Below are 21,241 nucleotides of genomic sequence, written 5' to 3' on the forward strand. Positions count from 1 at the left end.
TTGTCACACGCCCCCACTCACGCTGGTGCTGGACACCGATGTCTCTATCCATTTTGTAATGGTCCCCAACTCCCTCGCCATGCGCGTAACTATCGGGGGCGCGGGAGGTGCGGGTCCGTCCTTGGCCTCTATCATAAAGAAATGTTGTATTTGTATTTTACATCGTGTGTTTCTATTCTGTTATTACAAGCAGAAAGCTAGTACATATAAGGCAGGATCACATGCATATACCGTTTCATAAGTAGGACATCTTGCACCAGGGCCCAGCGCCACGCTATGCCAGTGCCCCTTGCCTATAGAAGATGCTGCTCCATTAAACATTCCTCCCACTTCTACTAATTGTATAAAACCCATGGGCCACTTCATAAACTAACAATAAGCGGTCTGTCACCACAAATTTCATTATTCAAGATTTTATTCTAAACAGGTCTCACAAGGAGCAAACAGTACTTTGTATAATGGCAGGATGTTTTGGGGCATCTTGTGTGCTGGCAGGGTGTTTTGGGGCATCATTGTGTGATGACAGTGTACTGCCCAATTGTGTATCAAGCGTTCTTTGGATATCTATTTAAAAAGGCACCCAATCAGAACCAGCACAGACTCAAGCTCTCCTCTTAGTAGTGACAACTTCATAAAACCAAATAACAGTCATTCTAACAAAAACAAAAATACATTAAACGACAGCTCTAACATAAATCAAGAACAGTGTTAGTGGTTTTGATCAGTCAGATAGAATGACAGACCAGGGTGTATCATAGCAGCAGAGGGGTTTGGCCTGGCCTGACCAATAGCATCCATGTCTGGGTCACATGCTGCTCAACATCCAACTGAAAGCCACCACTGTTTGGAGTTGACCAGGGATGACTAACTGTTTCCCAGCAGCACTGGCGTGCTTTACACAGTAAACGTTCAACTGCTCCGTAACACTGGTTCTCCGCGCCGAGGCAGTATGAGCCTGGGGTTGAGACAGCTTCGCAGCCAACCTATCATGGCTCAGTATCTTGGTTTTGCAAACGTGTAAGGAATGACGGGCATATGTTGGAGAATGGATGGAAGAAGGGATCACACTTCCTGGTTATCCTCCAACTTCTCATCCGTTGTTCCTCCCCCCGTTCCTCTGTGTTCACTGATTTTAGCGCTGGGGGGTCCCTTCAGGTGCTTCCAGTCCGCCTCGCTTTCACAGCGCTTCACGCTGCTGAAGAACTTCTTTATCAGAGATCTGGCCTGCATTTTTACTGTGGACACAAATACACTGTAGGTCATTATTAGAAAAGCATGTACACACACACACACACACACACATACACACCTCAAGACACGCCCGCCTAAAATTGCACCTCTCGTTGCCATCATTTGGGTGTATTTCAGAAATGGATAATCTAGTCGTCAGCTAAATCGTCCCTTCACTGAATGCTTTTAAAACAGCCACTGAATATATCAACAGGATTAAAGGCCCTCGTGCTGCCAGTGGTCACCGCCGTCTCGGTGCATTGATTAATAACACAACGATGCAGTTTATATTTCCAGTGGGTGAGCTACTGCTACAACCCTTTTTATAGTCTCATTTCAGAATGACATCAATCTTGAGAAAAAACGATTGCATGTCTTAGAACAAGCCTTGATGCACGCTGACGGGAGTCATAACCAGAACCCAGGATGAATACAGTGTACGCTCTTCACTGCCTTCAGCAGAGCACGGCTAAACAAACCAATTCCAAAGTTTAAACCAGGCCTTCGGCCCTGCCTACTTGCTTCTTCTATTGTCCTGTGTTGATGACGAAAACTTAACAAGACCTTTGTGAAGGTCACAGGATTCAACTGCACTCATAGAGAGTGTGTCACTGCGCATTCGCCGGAAGAGGCCACTGGAGGGTGCGTCACAGGATTCAACTGCACTCATAGAGAGTATGTCACTGCGCATTCGCCGGAAGAGGCCACTGGAGGGTGCGTCACAGGATTCCACTGCACTCATAAAGAGTATGTCACTGCGCATTCGCCGGAAGAGGCCACTGGAGGGTGCGTCACAGGATTCCACTGCACTCATTAAGAGTATGTCACTGCGCATTTGCCGGAAGTGGCCACTGGAGGGTGCGTCACAGGATTCCACTGCACTCATAAAGAGTATGTCACTGCGCATTCGCCGGAAGAGGCCACTGGAGGGTTCGTCACAGGATTCCACTGCACTCATAAAGAGTATGTCACTGCGCATTCGCCGGAAGAGGCCACTGGAGGGTTCGTCACAGGATTCCACTGCACTCATAAAGAGTATGTCACTGCGCATTCGCCGGGAAGAGGCCACTGGAGGGTCTAGCCCTTTACATGTTGTGTGAATAATAGTATTCACTCCCTTAGCTTTGGAACACTATGGTTAAGAACATTTTCCTCTGTTGTGTAACAAACAAACGTATTCCATGGACCCCCCTGACCAAAATCAGTATGTCTGGTTTTTACGTCCAATCAGTTGACACGTCTCGCTGGATCTGAACAGATGAGATGTTTCTGTACACCACATAATTCATCCTACTGCTTATAGGGCCATAGGGAACTGAACATCACAAAATAGGGCCATAGGGAACTGAACATCACAAAATTTGTAGGGAGGAAAATACCCCCCAAATTGTTTTATAATAAATGTTTAGTTTGCTGCCAGACACACGTGTTTGTCTTCCTCACCTTGACCTCTTCCTCTATTCCTCCCCTCTGCTAGTAGATGAGACAAGTAGCGGGCAAATGACTTGAACAGCTCCTGTAATGACAAGAAAGATTTCACCGATGGAATTTTGGGACGTTAATGTGACAGACGAAGAACGAAACATCCTCATTACTTATGCCTCTTCTCCTACAAGCCTACCTTGGTGGAAAACTTCCCCTGGGTGTAGAAAGGATCCAGACAGCGCACCACAATGTCAGCCACCTCCTTTAGAGACACAGGCTTGGGGGGGGCTTTGCTGGGGCTCCCTGGCTCCAGTACAGTCTCCTGAACTCTGGGGTTAAAGGTCACTCTCTTCTTACTGTCTGAGTGGGAGCAGGTCCGCTTTGTTGGGGGGAGGGCCTCTCTCTCTTCACAGTCCTCAGATAGCTGACCCACACACACACACACACACATACACACACACGTTAAAAATTATGTCACAGTTACATTTTAAATCGGACACCAAAATAATACCATGTAATCTTCATCTCCATACCCTTTGTTTTAGCAGCAATTTGGTCTTGTTGTTGTGGGTGTTTTGCCTGTGAAGAAGAAAGAAGTTAAGAGAGAGAGGAAGAAGAATAAATCCAACCAAAGTCTTTATCTACACTTCATCTTAAGGAGATCTTACTCTGGGGCCGGCTCCAGGACAAATCGAGCTTCCTCATTAACCTCGTCAACATCGTCCAACTTGATGATTTCCCTGGGGTTGTAGTGTGTAGGGACAGGTTCCATGGATATGTTTTCCATGGGACTAGTATCCATAAGGATGGTGTCCACGGAGACAGCAGCCGGTGTGTTGTCCTGAATAGGGGGTGACGTGGGAGACAGGACCTGAGAAGACACGTCATGGTTCTTCATCTTCACCTCTGGAAGGTTTTCACTGGGTTTCTTCCCAAAGTACTGGGCAATGTTGCGGGAAATCTTAGCAGCCTCCGCTAGCTTCTGCTGCTTCTTGGTCAAGGCCTTGCCTCTGGGTTTGGTGGGACTGCTTAGGGAAGCAGCAACTGCACTGGCTTTATCTCTGATGGAGGACGTGATGGTTGGTTCGCTGCATCCGGGCCTCCTTTGCTCCTCCTCTCTGCCTGACTCCCCAGACCCTGCCAGGCCATCAGGGTGGAACCCACCACTCAGTATCCTTCTGTTGGCCCCTGGATCCGTCCCTGTGGTGGGGTCCTCACATTTGGAGGCCCTCAGTAACTCACTGGCTGTCTGGAAGGGGTTGGAGGAGCCCCTTAGACCGGCTCCTATCCTCTTACGCTTCAGCTGGAGGAGAGAAAGACAGGGAGACAGAGGGGGAGGACAGGGAGACAGATGGGGGAGGACAGGGAGACAGTGGGGGGAGGACAGGGAGACAGTGGGGGGAGGACAGGGAGACAGAGGGGGGAGGACAGGGAGACAGAGGGGGGAGGACAGGGAGACAGAGGGGGGAGGACAGGGAGGACAGGGAGACAGAAGGGGGGAGGACAGGGAGACAGATCAGTACTGAAGTTTTGTTTAAAGCAGGTGAAGCTGAAGGACTATTTTGGTTGGGCCTTACTGAGTAGATCTGGGAGGCGGGAGTGAAGCCCTGCTGCTCCTCAGGCATGGAGGATGAGGAGGAGGCTGCCTCATCATTGGATTCAGTCTTGGTCGTCTCTGTGGCCTCAGTGGAGCTGCTGGCTCCCTCTACACACGCTGCTTTCTTCATCTCTGATACCTTAGGAACAGGAGCCATGTTATATTAGTGACAGATCAGATTCAGAAAAAATACCTTCCATAGGGTTCAATACACAAACTGACTTCCAGTGTATTTTCTTTTGTAAAATAAATCAGCAGCCAGGAAGTACTCACCCTCTTCAGGACGGCCGCTTTGTACAGGTTGGAAGACTTAGTGCTCTTGAAGACCTCATGTTCAATATCCACCGCCAAGGAAAGCCTGTCTGACCTGCTAGGGGATTGTGGCATGGCGGGAGGAAGGAGAGAGAAAAGGAGGAGGAATCTGAATGTCAGTTCAGTTGTCCCAGGACCCAGTGGCATCAGTGACTTGGCATTTTAAGAGCATTAGTGGTGCCTGAAACCTGCATGTGCCCGCTGCTGCCACCTGGTGGTTGGTTAGAGCCTCCTGTAGCAGGGCCAGACAGTGTTCCCGGGCCTGGAAAATAGTTGAGGCACAGTTTTTATTTTAAAAATCAATTTTACTTTTATTTAACCAGGCAAGTTGATTAAGAACAAATTCTTAGTTATTGACACCTCTTACTACCTCTTGTAAAAAAGTTTTAAAAAGGGAAGATGTATTAACTTTGTATGATGTGCTTTAACATGCTTTATGAAAGCATGCTTTAACACTGGCAACTTCAGTCATACACCATTAAAAATAACATACAAGCCTTAAACTTTACATTGAAACCGTTTTCCTGTAATACTCCGATGGACCACAGTGAGGCGCTGCTACTCCCCCTTTTAGCAATTAATCTGTTTACCAATGAGAAAGACCGGAGAAACAACTTCTGTATTAGGGTGGGGAAGAGTACATGTCATGTAAACTAGCCACTAGACTTCATGGTGTGAAATATAATAGTACTGAGAGACGAGAGACAGTGGGAGATATAGAATGAGTGTTTTGAAACGGCAATGGGCTGGAATCCTGCAGCCTTTTATTCAGACCAGAGGGTGGAAACGACAACTCCCCAGAGTAAACAATACTATTTCACAAGAGGTTATGTTGGTGGAGACACTGAATTATCCAGGACATGTGAACTAATAACCAAAAGAATGCGAACTGGAATACTACTTTCCCTGCGCTCACTGTGTGAGTATGTGTGTACGTTTCTTTCCCATTGTTGTACCTTCACAGTAAGTCTGGGAATCTTCTGGCTGCTGGCCTCTTTTAGCGGACAGCCGTCATCTGGGGGCACAGTAGAATAAAACAGAGCCGATCAGCGTGTAGTAGTCCTGGAGTCAGTATCCCGGGTCGCGCGTCACCCAAAGGACTCCCATGCGCCAATCACCTGAATCTACACTAATACAACGCTACCGGAAGACCCACCTGGAGCAAGGAAGGACTCTCTGCGGCCCTCAGACACCTAGAGGGGACGACGACAGAAAAGAGGAACAACAGTCACCCTCAAACACGTTCACCGTTTTATAGCGGGACCCTTGGCGTGGGCACCTCTCACCTAGCTGTTACTGGTCCAAGCCCCAAGCTGTTTCTGGCAGAGACTCACAAGAAACAGCCTGAACAGTGCGGATCAACTCAGCACACATTTGGCTTGTCGGTGTGTGTAGTATAAAATGAGTACGTGTTGGGGGGGGGCCTGGGGGGAACTGTTCTGACGGCAGTACTTTTGGGTTGTTCTAACTTCACATGTGGAAGACATTGGCTACACGGTGCCTTTACACGGGCCCCCAGAAACGGCCTTCCTGGCAGACGGACTGGCTGGCCGCAGCTGGGAAACAGATGTAGAGGGAGTTTCACAAAGGTCTGTTTACTGAAGCCCTAACAGGAGAATGCTCAGTAGTGGTGTGTCGAAGGATGAAGTGTGTGCGTGTGTCTCTGTCTCTCTACTTATGAAAGTAAGGCTGTGTGCGCACGCGTGTGCACGGAGGGTGACAATTCACCTTGCGCAGGCTCATTTGTTTCTTGAAGAGATCTCCGAACTCCTTCCTCCTGAGCTCAGATCCATCGCCATCGTCTCCGCTTTCCCAGCCCTCCTCATCATGCCTGAGAGCAATGACATGGCGACAGTCCTCAAAATGACAATGATCTCTTTATTATGACCAGACTGACTGACTGACTGACTTACTGACTGGCCTACTGCATTCAGGGGATCTGTCTGTTTGGAATTTCCTAATGCTTTAAAACATGGAGCTCTTCAGCTACAAAACAACAACGCTAGCATGGAAACCACTCCGTTTACTTTGCTGTTGGCATGGAAACATAATGCCCCCCCCACGCCCCACCGGACAAACAAGATGCAGGCATTGCTGACCTCTCAAATCCGTAGCCTTTCCTCCCCCCCGCGTAGAGGTCCCTGTCGAACCCGAACGGGCCCCGGGGCTGCGCGCTCTGAGCTGCTCCGGTCTTGGTGCAGAGGGTGGCCGCCTTCTCCAGCTGGGCCCGGACCGCCTTGGGGTCCTGACAGTAGTCACAGGCGGCGTCGCACTCGGGCTTCCGGTCCCCGAAAAACTTAGAGATGGTGGCATGGCGGCAGCTGAGAGATAGACACACACACACACACACAAACACGCTCTTACACGTGCCAGAGGTCTCTTCCTGAAACACACATCTTTACCAATATGCTGTTGCCAAGGCATCACACAAAACACCCCCATGTGTACACACACATCACATTGACAGGGAATGTGGCCTAGCGTTCCTTCACAAACCCTACGAGCCACCGTTATCCGTGTCTGCCGTGTGGGTGGACGAGGGGTGCGGGGCGGGAGGAGGAACTGATGAAAGGAGGAAGAATCCTACTACAGACGAGGCGTCCGTGAGACAGCTTGACGCTGCAGAGAGGAGCGATTACGCAATGATTGGGTCAGAGGCAACTGACAGAGGACCTTTATTGACAAATACTGTAACCTCTGTTGTGTAACAGGTCGGCCATTACACAATCAATGGGTGTGTGCACGTGTGTGTGATCAAACAAGGTCACCCTCGACTGGCCATCAATGTGCCATATAAGACAATGGGATAGAAGCACTGAGAACAGAACCTACGTGGATTTAGAGTTCACGCGATCATTCCTGGTTACAGTGAGTGTATCGATCTAGATGTGAGGAGATGAGTAGGTCTTTAAGGGCTGTGCCTCCATTTAGTTAACAGTTAACAATTTGGAGGAGGTGGCCTGAGGTTGTGAGCCTTGTTAGAGAGACGACCCTGGTGAAAACTACCGCTGACACACATGCACCTACCACACCCTTCTCTTCCGACAAACTGGACTGATGGGAAGGAATGACTAGCGTGTGAGTAATGGGATTCCGTAGAAGCCTGTTGCTTCGCCAGGGCAGAGCAACAAAACAAAATTGATTTTTGCGAGATTTGTCACGAGCAACTGAATGAGCCTGACGATGATTCCAAAACAGACAGGACACTTTAAATGGATTTTAACTTATGTGAAGGTTGTTTCTGTCTTTGTAGCACTGGAGTTCCACTTTTACATAACAACAACTGCCTCTTTACATCAACACACGCCATTATATAATATATGCATGCACATCTCTTGGGGGAACACTGAGCAAGCCACTTCCATAACACACCAGCCCTGCCTACCGTGAAATGGAAAGTCAGACTCTGTGGTGATCCATGAGCGGCATGGAGGGGAGCAACAGAACAGTAAACAGAGCGAGAGTGAGAGCGAGAGAGCGAGAAAGATTGGGCAAGAGAAAGAGTGTGAGAAAGAGAGAGTGAGGCCGTGAAGCGACAGTCTTCAAAAAAGTAGACTGGAGGATGTAGATATCCTCCTCATCCGCTGAGGCTGCTGGCTGTAGATGATGACATGGCCTATATTAATACACACCGGGCAGACAGCAGCCCCAACAGGAGTCCTCTGTACATAGGCATAAACAGGGCCGCCTTTCCACTGACTCCAAACACAGCAACATTACAGAAAGAAGAAAAGGCGAGAGGGGCAGAGAGAGAGAAAGAGTGTAGACCAAAGGAGACGGCGGAGAGAGAGAAACACAGAAGGGGAAGTGGGGAGGGAGGGAGGGAGGGAGAGAGGGAGGGGAAAGCAAGCCAATGACAGCCGGGGAAGATCGTTTCAAGCCTGTTCTTTGTTTTCCTTCTGAAACAGAAGAGAGCGGACAGCCGTGGTCGAGGTTGGGTCATCTCCTGCTAATCGGAGGACTTATCTCTGCTAACCCTAATCCTGAGGACATTACCCTGTCTCACTGCAGGCTCCCAGGCACAGTGGGAACTCACACTCCCTGCTGGCTCAGGTAAGATGTCCATGGACCTGTTACTCCAAAATAAGTGATTTTGTGTGTGTGTGTGAGTGTGTGTGTGTCAACTGTCTAGACTAACTAAAAGCATGTGAACAGTGAGATGTAGTTGTAGTCGTCGTGAGTGTATTTCGTCCGTGCCTACAGTGGGGCTGTGTGAACACGGAAAGCCTCCTGTCAGCACGTCTTCATCATCCTCGGGACGTATCTGACAGCTGGATATGTAGCTCAGCTTTAATACTGTGGGAAGGTTGGCTCTCCAATCACTGCTTCCATTCATGAAACCTGAGATTGAGACTGGTTGAAGAAGACTGGTAATGCACTATACCAGCTGGTGAACCTCTACCTGGGGAGATCAGTCGGCCAATCAGTGGACGAGAGAAGAACGACCAGGCCAATCAGCAGTCTGCTCACTTTAATATGTTTTATGATCGGTACACGCCCACTCCATTTTGGGGTTGTCGTACGTTAACAACATTAAAATGTAGAGAGCTGCTTCTCACAGAGCTGAATTTCCTTTTTCTTTTCAGGAAAACCATTTCAAGTCATATTACGCACTTTACTTAGATTTGGAAACACCGGGCCGTCACTTTAATCTTGACTTGGCAACAAGAACCATCGTCCCAATCAACTGCCATCAAGGGTTATTATGGAACATACATAGCTCTAGCAACACATATTAGCCTTCTCAAACATGCATAGGAAGACAGAAAATAACTTAAACACACCCAACCAAGTTAATTCTGCCCTTGAAATAGAGAGAGAGCGAGGCAGGCAGTGAAAGAGAATGTGAGAGAGAGAGAGAGAGAGAGAGAGTGAGAGAGAGAACATGAAGCAACTTTGAAAAGTGGACTAAAGTTACTACACAAATTCCCACAGCAGGAATAGATGATGATGAGCTAACCCACATTAACACAAAACAGGCAGACAGCACAAAAACATAGATCCTGTGGAACAATGCGACAAACTTGGCCTTAATTAGTGAATAACATTGAGGGACTGCTGAGAGCGTTGTGGGACAACTGAGGTCGTTGTGGGACAGCTGAGGTCGTTGTGGGACAGCTGAGGTCGTTGTGGGACAGCTGAGGTCGTTGTGGGACAGCTGAGGTCGTTGTGGGACAGCTGAGGTCGTTGTGCGACAGCTGAGGTCGTTGTGCGACAGCTGAGGTCGTTGTGGGACAGCTGAGCTGAGGAAAACAGTGCACTGGAGCGGTCCTGACAGCGAACTGACAAGTCTCAGTTTGGGGCCACGCCTCACAGTACTCTGATTTGCCTTAAATCCAAATATAGTGGACTCAGTAAGCTCCTTCCCATACAGCGATACCGTCACTCCCTAACGGCAGACTATAATTGTTTGTTGTGCCAGGCTCATGTGCGCCCAGTAGCCTGGGGACGTGTTAGCCTGGGTTCTCTGGAAGATGCACACACCCAATCCCACTGGACCAGAAAAACCACGAGACATCAATAAGCAACACCCAGATTAAAACAGTCTCTCGGTCCTCTTCGTTACAGGAGGAGACTCATTATAACAGCACACTGGCACCTAAATACACAAGGATGAACGCATCACGGCGGGTCATGTACCATTAAAGTCACATATTCTGCATATTCAGTGACATCTCTGACTTGTTGACCGCTCAGTCCATCGCGGGAGATGAACCAAGCCTCGACTAATTACAATAATACACGGCAACAATGATACACCGTTAATAATCCATCTTCCATGACTCGGTGTCTGTTCATTTGCACCTTCACACTCCAGGTGAAGCCAAGTGGGCCCATCGAAGAGCCTACAGCCAGACCCACCAGCCTCACTGGGCCCGTGACATGGCCGACGCCGGGAGGGAGGTCCTGTCCCTGCTAGAGAAGATCTGGAGCAAGCTGCAGGGTCTTCCCACCGCCAGTCCTCTGGAGATAGGGGCCTTCTGTGTCCTCATCCTCTTTATTCGTGAGATCCTACCCTACACCTCCCCCCTACACCTCCCCTCTACACCTCCCCTCTACACCTCCCATCTGACACACTGACAGGCCTGACCGTGTGGTTCAGCGTTGGTGCACATCCCGTAACGGATGAAACTCCAACATTTTTCATATCGCTTTAGAGCACCGTCATCCTGTCAGGATATAAACGTATTTACAACGTAACTACAACGTCCAGTAGACTGCCGGTGGCTGTGTGGTAAATGGTGTTCCCCTTTCTAGTGGTCTTCCTGGGCATGCTGTTGATGACCTGTGTGACCTGCTGTTGCTGCGGCCGGACCAGAACCAAGGACGCTCAGAGTCAGCTGACCCGAGAAGGTCCCCACCACCCTTAACCATAAGGAGAGCCAAAAGCAGGCAGGACCAATGCCGCAGTGTAAACCCGAAACCCTCTGAGACACTCTGGGCATCCAATATACAGGCGTCCCTGCGGAGGGTGTGAAGTGACTCTAGAAAAGGAATACAGCCTTAGAAACACAGACCTCTGTACATTACAGACTCGAACGAAGCCTCCCAGAGAAGCAGCATGACAGCAGTATCAACATTCCGTGGGGCAACCATGAGCTCTGCAGGCCAAAAATACGGTGTTTGACCATGAAGAAGGAAAGCACAAGGCTGGGTTCTTACACAAAGAACCCAGATGGGGGACATAAACACACACACACACACACATCAAATAGCACAAACAACTGCACACATTGCAAAAAGTACAACATCTGAAGGATGCACACGAGAGAAGACGATGTCTGTCGGATATGTGGGTGTCAGCTACACCTCTGCCACTGACTCAGGGAATAGACATGTGGAAAGAACCCTTCTCATTTAACGGAGACATCTTGCCAAACCCCTTTCAGTGTTTCCACATTTCTATTGTCTAAAAGGACCTCTGCCGTGTGATCAACAAAACCAAGCAAATGACTGGTGAGATTCAGAGGAGCGTGCCTGCCCTCTGCTGTACGGACACGGAACTGCAGCAAAGAAGCATTGCATTAAGACACACACCGTGACATGTAAACAATATGACGTTGCTACCTTATGTACTTTTGAATACAAATAGATATTTTTTGTAGCCTGCCTTGAATAGTGCAAAATGCTTTTGTATCTCTCTTGCATGAAATAAAAGGTTTTTGTCATATGGCAGTCATCCTCGCTCCACAGGAGGCATTTTTCCTCTTACCATCATGAGAAATGTTTAATTGTCTTGACTGGCTAAATAAAGATTACAAATAAATTGACTCACCCCTCTTGCTCACAGAAGTACACCATGGCCTCGAAGTCTTTGATGGAAGCCTTGTCCTGATCTTTCTCCGAGCCACGCTTTGCCTGCAAACGAGTCCCTCAGTCACTCACTTAACATTGCATAAACAAACACCAAACACCACAGCCTTATAACGGTGCAGTGTAAAGGCCAGGGGACTCCCATCCCCATACATTCACAGCACCGCAACATCACGCTCCCAAAACCAGCCTGTAAGGTAGGTCGGCAGCGGGCTCCCGTCCTCACCTGTTTGCGAGCCACTTCCTTGCGGATGAGGAAGTTCAACTGCTCCCTGTCCCTGGGGGAGTAATACGTCCGGCAGGAGGAGGGCAGCCCGTCTCTCCCCGCGCGCCCTGACTCCTGGTAGTAGCTGGCCAGTGACTTGGCCAGGTTCCAGTGGGCCACGAAACGGACGTTAGCTTTGTCCACTCCCATGCCGAAGCTGACGGTGGCCACGATGACCAGCACCTTCCCCTGCATCCACTCCGTCTGAGCCTGGGTGCGATCTCCCGCCTTCAACCCTGCGCGAGCCACGGGTAAAGGTCAGGGGTCGCGTCTTGACAACCAACACAGTAACATGCTCAGTGTTCCCACGGGCATGCCCTGTCACCATTTAACCCCTCGAGCAACGCCTCGTCACCTGCGTGGTACGGCTTGGCCGCGACTCCCTGCCTGGTCAGCTGGTAAGCCACCGTCTCACAGCATTCTCTGGTTCGACAGTACACGATCCCACAACCCTGAAGAGAGACACACTGATAACCATCCCGGGCGAAGCACCGTGCCCAGTCGAACGCCACGCCCTTTAGAGACAGCCTTCACACAGAGAGCACACAGTAGGAAGAGAGGATAACTGGGTATCTACACTGCCAACCTGTCCGTCTCCGAGGCTGAGAGCCTCCCGGATGAAGGCGTGCAAATGCCCGTAGGGGTCCTCCAGGAGCTCCCTGTACACCACATCGTAGCACAGGTTACTGCGGAACACGGGCGTGGCGAAGGAGAGCGGCGAGTGCAGCCTCAGGGATTTGGCTATGTCCTCCCTCACCCTCTGGGGCGCCGTGGCCGTCAGGGCGACGCAAGGCACCCCGGGCAAGCGTGCGCGCAGATCACCCAGTTTTAGGTAGTCGGGTCTGAAGTCGTGGCCCCACTGGGAGACACAGTGGGCCTCGTCCACAGCGAGGTAGGAGAGGAGGCTGCGGGATAGCAAGCCAGTCAGGCAGGGCTGGAAGCTATGGGAGGCCACCATCTCTGGGGTGATGTAGAGCAGCTTCAGCCTGGGGCTCTCACTCTGCAGGTCGGCCAGGATCAGACTGCGTTCCCCCGGTGGGAGCTTGGAGTTGATGGAGCACGCAGGGATGTTAAGGTCCCTTAGGTGTTCCACCTGGTCCTGAGGGGGACATGGAGAACGGGAATACAATCTCAGCCAGCTAGTATGTCAAGGATAGGTCAACCAGTGTGATAATCACCCAGTTAATCAGGGACAATCATACAACAGAAGACTAAAGAAGAGAGTGACCTGGATGAGAGCGATAAGAGGGGATATGACCAAAGTAATGCCCTTCGCCAACACTGCAGGGAGCTGGTAGCAGAGGGACTTCCCTGACCCGGTGGGCATGCACACAAACACATCCTTGTCACCTGCACACAAGGAGTCATTTACACGATTACCATTACGGGCCGCATTAGTCATGAAATCCTTTACGAGACAGCAACTGATAATGCTAACGTTAGACAGCAGCCCGCAGTCAATAGACTGGGGACCATGTCTAATCTGGTTAGCTAGCGGCTGGCTAAGATTAGCCCAAAAAGATATATTTGGATTAGCCAGAGCCGAAACAGAGAAGTTGTCATTATCCGTAAAGCTCACCCTTAACAACTGCTTTAACAGCATCCTCCTGCTTCTGCGATCTGAACTTTTCGAACCCAAAATGGGTTTTTAACGCTTTTTCAATGGAAGTCATCTCTCTGAAACACTTCCAATTTCACAACAAACTTCATTCAAGCTCTAGTCGTCGCGTATCGATGACATCATGGCTGTCTGGAAATAATAACGTGCTATATATTCACTAATGAATCCTTCAAGTCTGACACGTTTATCTAAGTTTTATAATTTACTTTTTGTATTACATGTCAACTATATGTTCACCACCAAAATAAATGTTCATGTTTTTTGCAAAACATTCAAGACACCTGATTGGATCAAAGGGTACACACCTTTGTTTTATTAGCCAATAAGAGTTGGGTTCGCTGTGCTTAACACCTAGGGTCCAGGTCAGATCTTCGTTTAATTAGGGTTTCTAGATTCAGGGACGTACAATTTAACATACTTGTATTATGACCAGACATGCGTTCACTACTCTTTTAACGTTCTGGAAACTTCTGATAGAAATATGCTATATAAAACGAATATGCATTTTCAACATGTAGAAATATGTCTGCTTATTGTAGGACCTGACTGACTATAGTTCACAATTGAATTCCCGAACTACAATGATCAACATTAAATGTTATTTTACTTTGGTGATAATTGCTACAAGACTGCGCTTACTAGTGGAATATAACATCTACAACGATTCAAAACATTGTTATAACTGATCGTGGCCCATTTAAAAGATCTGCTTGGGTTAGGGGCGTTTGGAGGAAGCCGTCAGCATTGCCACTATTTAAATACGTCACTCATTGCTTCATGCCACACCCCCGAAACGGTAGTAAACGGACCTCGAGGTTTTGAAGAAACATGACATTTTGTTACAAATAGTTCTGGGACGTAGCAAATGTTGAGGCGAACTGAACGCACCTTCATGCAAGGATTTGTCATTGGTCTCAACGGGTGAGGTGAGTCGTCGTATACGTTTGGGTTTAGGTAGAATTTTGTGTTCTCCAACGACCACTTCGAGACCCAAACCAAAGTCAGATACAGAGTCAAAACCCTGGGAGCGAAGAGGCACAATATTCCAGAATAAACTCCACTTTATCTCCATGGACCTCTCCACTTTATCCTCCGTTTCTGACACCGTCTGTGTGCTCTGGGGTATGTACTGAAGTTAATGCTACTTTGAGACGGTTTGACAAGACCTAGATGCCCAACACTGTAGACACCAGCATTTGTCCTCCTTTGACTAGGATGTGAGTTGAGTGATAACCAGAGTACAGCCGTGTTTGAAATAGAGGAAGACGACTTATTGGAGCATCAGTTCTTCATCCGAACGGTCAGTCTGTTCAAGTCTGTCTTCATCCATCTAAACACAACCCATTAGCAGAAATCAGTCTGTCTTGTGAATCTACAGTGAACCTCCAATGACAGCCCGATCCAACTCTCCCCCTCTGTGTAGATGTGCCTGAGTGCTGAAGCCAGAATGGAGATGCATGTTGTAGAGGTCCTGGACAGAGTCGGGGTGTACTCCAAGCCAGTGCCCATAGCCACCCTTCATCCCAAGTGTCAACCTATGGTCAGTTTCACTGGGTTTGAGCTCATGCCACCGGTCACCTTCAGCCTTCGCTCTGGGCATGGGCCCCTTTTCGTTTGTGGACAGCATGTGACATGTAAGTAACAGAAACAATTTGTGGACAGAATTGCTGGAAAACATGTATACCGTATGTTGATTCTGGACCTTCAACATTCTTTGTTCTCAACTGAACTGATACCTGGTCTGTGTGTACTGCCACAGTGGGATTTGAGGAAGAGGAGGAGATATTCTTCTCATCACCCTGGTAAGTAAACCCATCAAGATCTTCAGAGCCTCATAAAAGGTCTATTTTGTACAATTCCATATTCAATGTCGTTGTCTCTTTTTCAGATTAGCTTGGGCTTGAGAAACATGTTCACATTTAAAGGACTTCAATAAAAACAAAAAAGCACAAGACTTCTGAGTTTCATAATATTTATTCTTCACAGAAAGTGCTTTGTTATTGCAGGATTACATATTACAAGGGTGACAATTCTACGGAATTCTTACAAATGAACGAGAAGTAGAGAACACGTGAGCGCATAGCATAACTTCAGCAAAGAATGGACAGAAACAACCGCACGGAAGAAATGGCAGCAGCGTCAGTGGTCACACAGCTATTCCATAGCGTTTAGTCTTGTTCTTTACAGTAAGGTTGTGATTACAGCAGTGGCGTGATGGTGACCATGAGGGGGAGGGTTCAGCCCCACAGGCACAGGGAAGAACAGAGGCAGTGGTTCTTGCCCCCAGGGGACTTGATCACCAGGTCCTTGAACTCCGTGGTGCCGAACAGCGGAAACAGCTTCTCGTTGAAGCTTTCGTTGTAGGTGTAGATGTGCGAGCGGCTGTCTACGTCGTAGAAGGACAGCTGGCCGCGCTCGTAGTCCAGGTAGACGGCCACCTTGCGCGGGATGAGGCCCGGGGGAAGGGCAGTGAAGGGCACCGTCAGGGCCTTGAGCTCGGTGCCCCTCTCCAGGCGCAGGGTCAGGTAGCCCGTGTTGGTGTTCAGGGACTTGAAGCCCTTCCTCAGGGCGGACTCCTTGGCTACGCCCAGCCGGAAATCTCGCTCGCCCACCTCCACCTCCCAGTAGTGGCGGCCGGAGTCGAAGCCCTCCACCCCGGTGGCGCACCACCAGCCATCGAAGCGCTGGTGGTAGTTGGGCACCTCCTTCCTCACGAAGCCACATCGCATCCTCTTCTCGTCGCTGGAGATGAGCAGGTCAGGGTTGGCCGTGTCCAGGTCAAGTGAGATCTCCACCGCGGCATTGGAGATCCAGTCCCACACTGGAATGTAGATCGAATGGATGAGCGAAACATATTTTAAGAAATAAACCATATGAAAAACGCTTGACTACCAATGCCTGTCCAAGGCGTCACAGACCTGAATGAGGAATGTAGCGGACAGCGCCTATCTTCTGAGTTCTCTGCTTCCAGATGAGCCACTGTTTAGGGATGGCCTCCTGCCGGCACAAAGACAAGGAAAAGACGGCTAGTGATGGCCATTTGAGGCTTCATTAGCCTTATTTTAGCAGCAGGATATGATGCTGGCAGAACTCAGATTTCCTTATCACAATAAAAGCCATAATTGAAATGTATAAGGCAATATAATTAACAATCTAGTCTGTGACAAAGAACAGACAAGAATAACATTGGAACGGACATTAAACATAATGTACAGACTAGATTGTTAACTACATTACTTCATATATTTCAATGATGGCTTTAATTTTGAAAAAGTAAATCTCCGTTAGCACTGCTAGCATAATAGCCTGCTGCTAGAAGAACGGTAATGAAGCCTCGAATGTCCATCACTAAAGACAGCCTTGCTAAGTACCGTGACCTCTGTTGGCATGTTCCGTATATGTAGAGGGAGGACATTGAAGGTAGCCCCACCTTGTCCAGGCCCTGTGTCAGTAGGACCCACATGAGCAGCTCCATGGCTGTCAGCAGGTTGGGCGTGCGGCCGTTCCTCCATGCCGCCTGGAGGTCGGACAGAACCAGAGCCACGGCTTCCCCAGGCCAAACACTCTGCTCAGGTTGAGCTCTAAGGTCCTTGGTCCAGTTGACGATGGTCCCCTTGGCGTTCTTCACGTCCTGCTCACTGAACAGGTCCCGCTCCCTGACCTCGCTGATTTCTGGCCAGCCATCCGTCTGCATGGGCCTCTTCTGTACAGAAAGAGGACAGGCTGTGTTTGGATGTTCAGAATGCTGTATACTGTGTCCTGAAGCTCTGAGTTAGGGCTTAGTTGGTCCAGCCTTCAAGTGGTTTTACCTTGCTCTCCAGCACTGAGGCCCAGTCCAAGATGAAAGCCCTGCAGAGAGGAATAGGCCAGATGTCCTCTTGGTTCCAGATGTTCTGGAGCACCTCAGACCTCTGCAAAACAGCCCAATCATGCACGGCCTTAGAATTATGTAATTATGCGGGGGTTGAGGTTACGGTTATGTTGGCAGTATTTGTCCACAAAAGTTGATAATTATTCTGTATACACTACATAATGGCTGTTACTGCTGCTGTTTACCACATCTATGTAAAAAAAATTCTAACATTTGTACTCTTAATTACATCGGTAACCAGTTCATAATAGTAATAGGAAACTGCAGTGGTATGTGGTGTATGGCCAATAAACCACAGTTTAAGGGCTGTATTCAGGCACTCCCCATTACACTGTGCCTAAGAACAGTCCATATATTGGCCATATAAAACGCCCCCTTATGGCTTAAACCTACCAGGCATACTCGGTTGAGATCCCTAGCGAGCTCCATTATAAACAGCTGATTCTCATCCAAAGACTCTCTCTTCTCATTCTTCGCCCTCTTGCGAGATTCCTGGAAAATGTGTGAAAAGAGTTTCAGGACACCTCAGAGCCCCATAACACATACAAAGTAGCAATAAAAGGCAAAGTTGGCAAAGTGTGAAGGACAGACACTGAGGACACATAATGGTGCTTTAGAAAGTAATAAGGTCAAACCAGAAGAGGAGGAGTCACTTGGCCTGATCAAGATGCACACTATGTTCCTTTCCTGTCAGCAGAAAACAAAAAGATCTCCCTCTCTCCCATAACCCCATGAGTCACCACATCTTTTGTCTACACAACAACACCCTTAGTCCCAGTCAAATTAAGTGAAGTATAAATCAATATAGAACCAAACCAAACCTCGAACTGCAACTCACTAGGGATAGTAGCATCTGCTAAAGGAGTAAAATGTGCATTTACTGTAAATACATAGTAAAGTAATAAATTGTCAGTAAGAATGTGGGGGCACCATGAAAACCCCACCACACTCTGTCACTTTAATAAGATCTCCGACAGAAGAAAAACAGGTTTTACCAAAAACATGGATATTGGGTTTTTGTTGTTTGGATTTGTGATGCGTGACCCACCTTAAGCCTGGCAGTAATGTTCTTGGCTGGCTCGATCATGAAGTGGAAACACTGCATCATCTTGGTAACTGCTCAGATCCTACAAAGAAAAAGACAGATTAAGCAGCATTACAAATTAAACTTGACTGACAGGACACCTGAAGGCAGTTCACCTCTACGTGAAGGAATGTTCAGGTAGGTTGACACAGCCATCCCACTTAGTGAAAGGGTTTCCGGTAACAGGTCTAAAAACACGTTATCTGTTTGAGTGATATAGTATGATGTTTGTGTGATACACAGATAACTAGTAGGACCTCCTAAATGTTCTGTGGGCACTCAAATGTTTAGTATCTTAATCTGCATTGTGCACCACTTTCATTACAATGTGTAAGCCGTTCCTTCCCAGTGCCCTAGTTCTGTTGCCAAATTTAAAGACGCTGGCATGAATGCAAAGGAAGGACGCCTCCACTGCTTGGACCGCAAACATGTTTTCCTTTCATGCACGATTATGTAAATCATTAAACAATGAGCAAAGGACAGGCAACGAATGGCTAATCTTCCTGGACCAAATCATAACAGCAACACCCCTGTGGTCACGTAAGAATCATTCTAAATAATACTGACTTAGAGGAGGTATTGTGTGGATATTATTGAAGTCATCATCGTGGGATAAGCAGGGATTGACCTGGAAGTGGTCTAGGGCATAGGACTGATCATTAACTGGAATAGGATCAGTGAAAACAGTCAGAGAAGAACAGAGGTTATGTAGTCGGTACTAACTTGAATAGGCCTGCATGTTCTCTGTCTCTACTACCAGCAGTAATGTGTTCGGCGTGAGTTTTTCCATACCAAAACACACACTCAGTACTTGCAGGCTAGCCAGTAATAAAGCCCAACCAGATAGAGGACGCAAAACACTAGGGACAAAATAGCAGCGATTGGCCCCAAATAATAAAATTGGTAATACAACACACAGGGAGACAAAACCAGCTGTTATGTGTTAAAATATGCTGTAAACTCAGGTCAACAATTATAATTTAAAAAACTGTAAAAAATAAATAAAAAATAGAACCACTGAATGTTAATGTGAGTAGGTTAATGGAAACTGGGAAGAGAAGAAAATATAGCCTAATTCAGAGAAGGCTTGTACGTCTGGGATCCAACGTTAGTAGCTACATGCATCTTTTGTTTGAGAGCCAAATTGATCAGTGACCCAGTTCTGACTAGTCTAGACTACAGTACGCAGTCTGCGCAAAAAGTAAACATGGACAAGGTCGTGTGACTTTGCCGCACTATAGCTTGATGCTGCAAAACCGATGCATTGGTTTGTTGACATGGTAACATGTCGAAAGTTATCGTATGTGTCGTTGTGTTTTTGACAAATCGCGACATAAACAAAAGCATGCCGTGCGGGCTGGGGAGTTCCATGCAGTCAAAAATCTGTATTTCATGTAATTGAAAGTGTAACACAATCATGCAATTTAATCATATAAACATGTAAAACTTACCTGTCCGAATGTTGTAATGTTAGTCTTCGATGTCTTCCAGACGGGAGAGTATTCCGATTAAATGTAACTTCTATTACAATAGCTAGCGTAGGCTGTGCTGCAGTATGACTGACCTTGTTTACATACAATATTTTCGTAGAACCGAAGACTGTTCGGCTTTCTCCGTTTAAGAATCCGAGTGTAGATGAAGGGTGCAACCATTTTTGTTGGGGTAGCCTGGTTCAGTTCAGTCACGCTTTTTTAAAGTTTTGTAACTACACACTGAAAACATGCAAAATACATTATTTAAAGCTTGCTGCATACATTTGACCATGCCATATATACATGCTGATTTTGAGGTTAAATAATTATCAACCGCATTGTGATTCAGTGTTGTTCACACTGTATACAGTGGTGATAAGTATTTGTAGTTTCCATATGTCAGCAAATAGAACTTTTCAGGCATTTGCACTTAGTCATTTAATATTGTTAAAGCCCAGCTGGCCAATGATATAGTGGATGACATATAGTGGGGAGAACATGTATTTGATACACTGCTGATTTTGCAGGTTTTCCCACTTACAAAGCATGTAGAAGTCTGTAATTTTTATCATAGGTACTCTTCAACTGTGAGTGACAGAATCTAAAACAAAAATACAGAAAATCACATTGTATGATTAGTAATTTTATTGCATGACATAACTATTTCATACATCAGAAAAGCAGAACTTAATATTTGGTACAGAAACCTTTGTTTGAAATTAGAGATCATACGTTTCCTGTAGTTCTTGACCAGGTTTGCACACACTGCAGCAGGGATTTTGGCCCACTCCTCCATACAGACCTTCTCCAGATCCTTCAGGTTTCAGGGGCGCTGGGCAATACGGACTTTCAGCTCCCTCCAAATATATTCTATTGGGTTCAGGTCTGTAGACTGGCTAGGCCACTCCACGACGTTGAGATGCTTCTTACAGAGCCACTCCTTAGTTGCCCTGGCTGTGTGTTACGGGTCGTTGTCATGCTGGAAGACCCAGCCACGACCCATCTTCAATGCTCTTACTGAGGGAAGGAGGTTGTTGGCCAAGACCTCGC

General features: G+C 47.7%; 3 protein-coding genes and 1 long non-coding RNA gene across 9 annotated transcripts; 2 read left to right on the plus strand and 2 right to left on the minus strand.

Moving 5' to 3' along the window:
- Window positions 1-347: 347 nt before the first annotated feature.
- recql5 (RecQ helicase-like 5) lies at window positions 348-13,962 on the minus strand. Of its 3 annotated transcripts, none has more exons than XM_010874046.4 (18): window positions 13,723-13,962; window positions 13,372-13,493; window positions 12,730-13,242; window positions 12,499-12,595; window positions 12,105-12,379; window positions 11,841-11,923; window positions 6,664-6,885; window positions 6,293-6,395; window positions 5,721-5,757; window positions 5,521-5,579; window positions 4,753-4,826; window positions 4,526-4,619; window positions 4,233-4,391; window positions 3,324-3,958; window positions 3,189-3,234; window positions 2,852-3,079; window positions 2,674-2,746; window positions 348-1,235 (listed from the first exon to the last, which is right to left on the minus strand). In XM_010874046.4, the coding sequence occupies exons 1-18, from the start codon at window positions 13,814-13,816 to the stop codon at window positions 1,063-1,065; spliced, it is 3,087 nt and encodes a 1,028-aa protein (XP_010872348.2). In that variant the 5' UTR covers window positions 13,817-13,962; the 3' UTR covers window positions 348-1,062. The 3 variants fall into 3 exon arrangements, with proteins under 3 accessions (XP_010872348.2, XP_010872347.2, XP_010872349.2); XM_010874045.3 differs by having other exon boundaries at window positions 382-1,235; window positions 4,526-4,622; window positions 13,723-13,961; XM_010874047.3 differs by lacking the exon at window positions 13,372-13,493 and having other exon boundaries at window positions 382-1,235; window positions 4,526-4,622; window positions 13,723-13,961.
- Window positions 5,935-11,835, plus strand: LOC105012901. Of its 3 annotated transcripts, none has more exons than XR_002197480.2 (4): window positions 5,935-6,153; window positions 8,473-8,617; window positions 10,383-10,568; window positions 10,823-11,835. It is a non-coding gene; the product is annotated as an uncharacterized LOC105012901 (long non-coding RNA). The 3 variants fall into 3 exon arrangements; XR_828200.4 differs by lacking the exon at window positions 5,935-6,153 and adding an exon at window positions 7,494-7,642; XR_828201.4 differs by lacking the exon at window positions 5,935-6,153 and adding an exon at window positions 8,196-8,228.
- Window positions 13,963-14,481: 519 nt separating the features above from the next.
- npm2a (nucleophosmin/nucleoplasmin, 2a) lies at window positions 14,482-15,718 on the plus strand. The gene is made up of 5 exons (XM_010874048.4): window positions 14,482-14,886; window positions 14,979-15,064; window positions 15,188-15,398; window positions 15,524-15,566; window positions 15,653-15,718. Coding segments are annotated over exons 1-5 (393 nt in total). The 5' UTR covers window positions 14,482-14,834; the 3' UTR covers window positions 15,654-15,718.
- A 4-nt stretch (window positions 15,719-15,722) lies between these two features.
- Window positions 15,723-20,322, minus strand: LOC105012904 (butyrophilin subfamily 1 member A1-like). Of its 2 annotated transcripts, none has more exons than XM_010874049.4 (7): window positions 20,171-20,322; window positions 18,684-18,762; window positions 18,029-18,127; window positions 17,574-17,675; window positions 17,195-17,467; window positions 16,683-16,761; window positions 15,723-16,585 (listed from the first exon to the last, which is right to left on the minus strand). In XM_010874049.4, exons 2-7 carry the CDS (start codon window positions 18,741-18,743, stop codon window positions 16,002-16,004), a joined length of 1,197 nt encoding a protein of 398 aa, XP_010872351.1. In that variant the 5' UTR covers window positions 18,744-18,762; window positions 20,171-20,322; the 3' UTR covers window positions 15,723-16,001. The 2 variants fall into 2 exon arrangements, with proteins under 2 accessions (XP_010872351.1, XP_019906136.1); XM_020050577.2 differs by lacking the exon at window positions 20,171-20,322 and adding an exon at window positions 18,271-18,322.
- Between the last annotated feature and the right edge of the window lie 919 nt (window positions 20,323-21,241).

Source organism: Esox lucius, chromosome 11, assembly GCF_011004845.1.
Source record: "Esox lucius isolate fEsoLuc1 chromosome 11, fEsoLuc1.pri, whole genome shotgun sequence".
Taxonomy (NCBI): domain Eukaryota; kingdom Metazoa; phylum Chordata; class Actinopteri; order Esociformes; family Esocidae; genus Esox; species Esox lucius.

Excerpts from the sequence above, each read along its gene's own strand:
- recql5 (XM_010874045.3), bottom strand. The coding sequence starts at position 13,816 with ATGACTTCCATTGAAAAAGCGTTAAAAACCCATTTTGGGTTCGAAAAG. Across the intron at positions 12,596-12,729 it reads TCAGCCTCGGAGACGGACAG|GGTTGTGGGATCGTGTACTG; the intron begins GTTGGCAGTGTA and ends GTCTCTCTTCAG. Across the intron at positions 4,827-5,520 it reads TTCCCAGACTTACTGTGAAG|GCCCGGGAACACTGTCTGGC; the intron begins GTACAACAATGG and ends ACTATTTTCCAG.
- npm2a (XM_010874048.4), top strand. The coding sequence starts at position 14,835 with ATGGACCTCTCCACTTTATCCTCCGTTTCTGACACCGTCTGTGTGCTC. Across the intron at positions 14,887-14,978 it reads CACCGTCTGTGTGCTCTGGG|GATGTGAGTTGAGTGATAAC; the intron begins GTATGTACTGAA and ends TCCTTTGACTAG. Across the intron at positions 15,399-15,523 it reads TTGTGGACAGCATGTGACAT|TGGGATTTGAGGAAGAGGAG; the intron begins GTAAGTAACAGA and ends GTACTGCCACAG.
- LOC105012904 (XM_010874049.4), bottom strand. The coding sequence starts at position 18,743 with ATGATGCAGTGTTTCCACTTCATGATCGAGCCAGCCAAGAACATTACT. Across the intron at positions 17,468-17,573 it reads CCTCAGTGCTGGAGAGCAAG|AAGAGGCCCATGCAGACGGA; the intron begins GTAAAACCACTT and ends CTTTCTGTACAG. Across the intron at positions 16,586-16,682 it reads CCGCTACATTCCTCATTCAG|TGTGGGACTGGATCTCCAAT; the intron begins GTCTGTGACGCC and ends TCTACATTCCAG.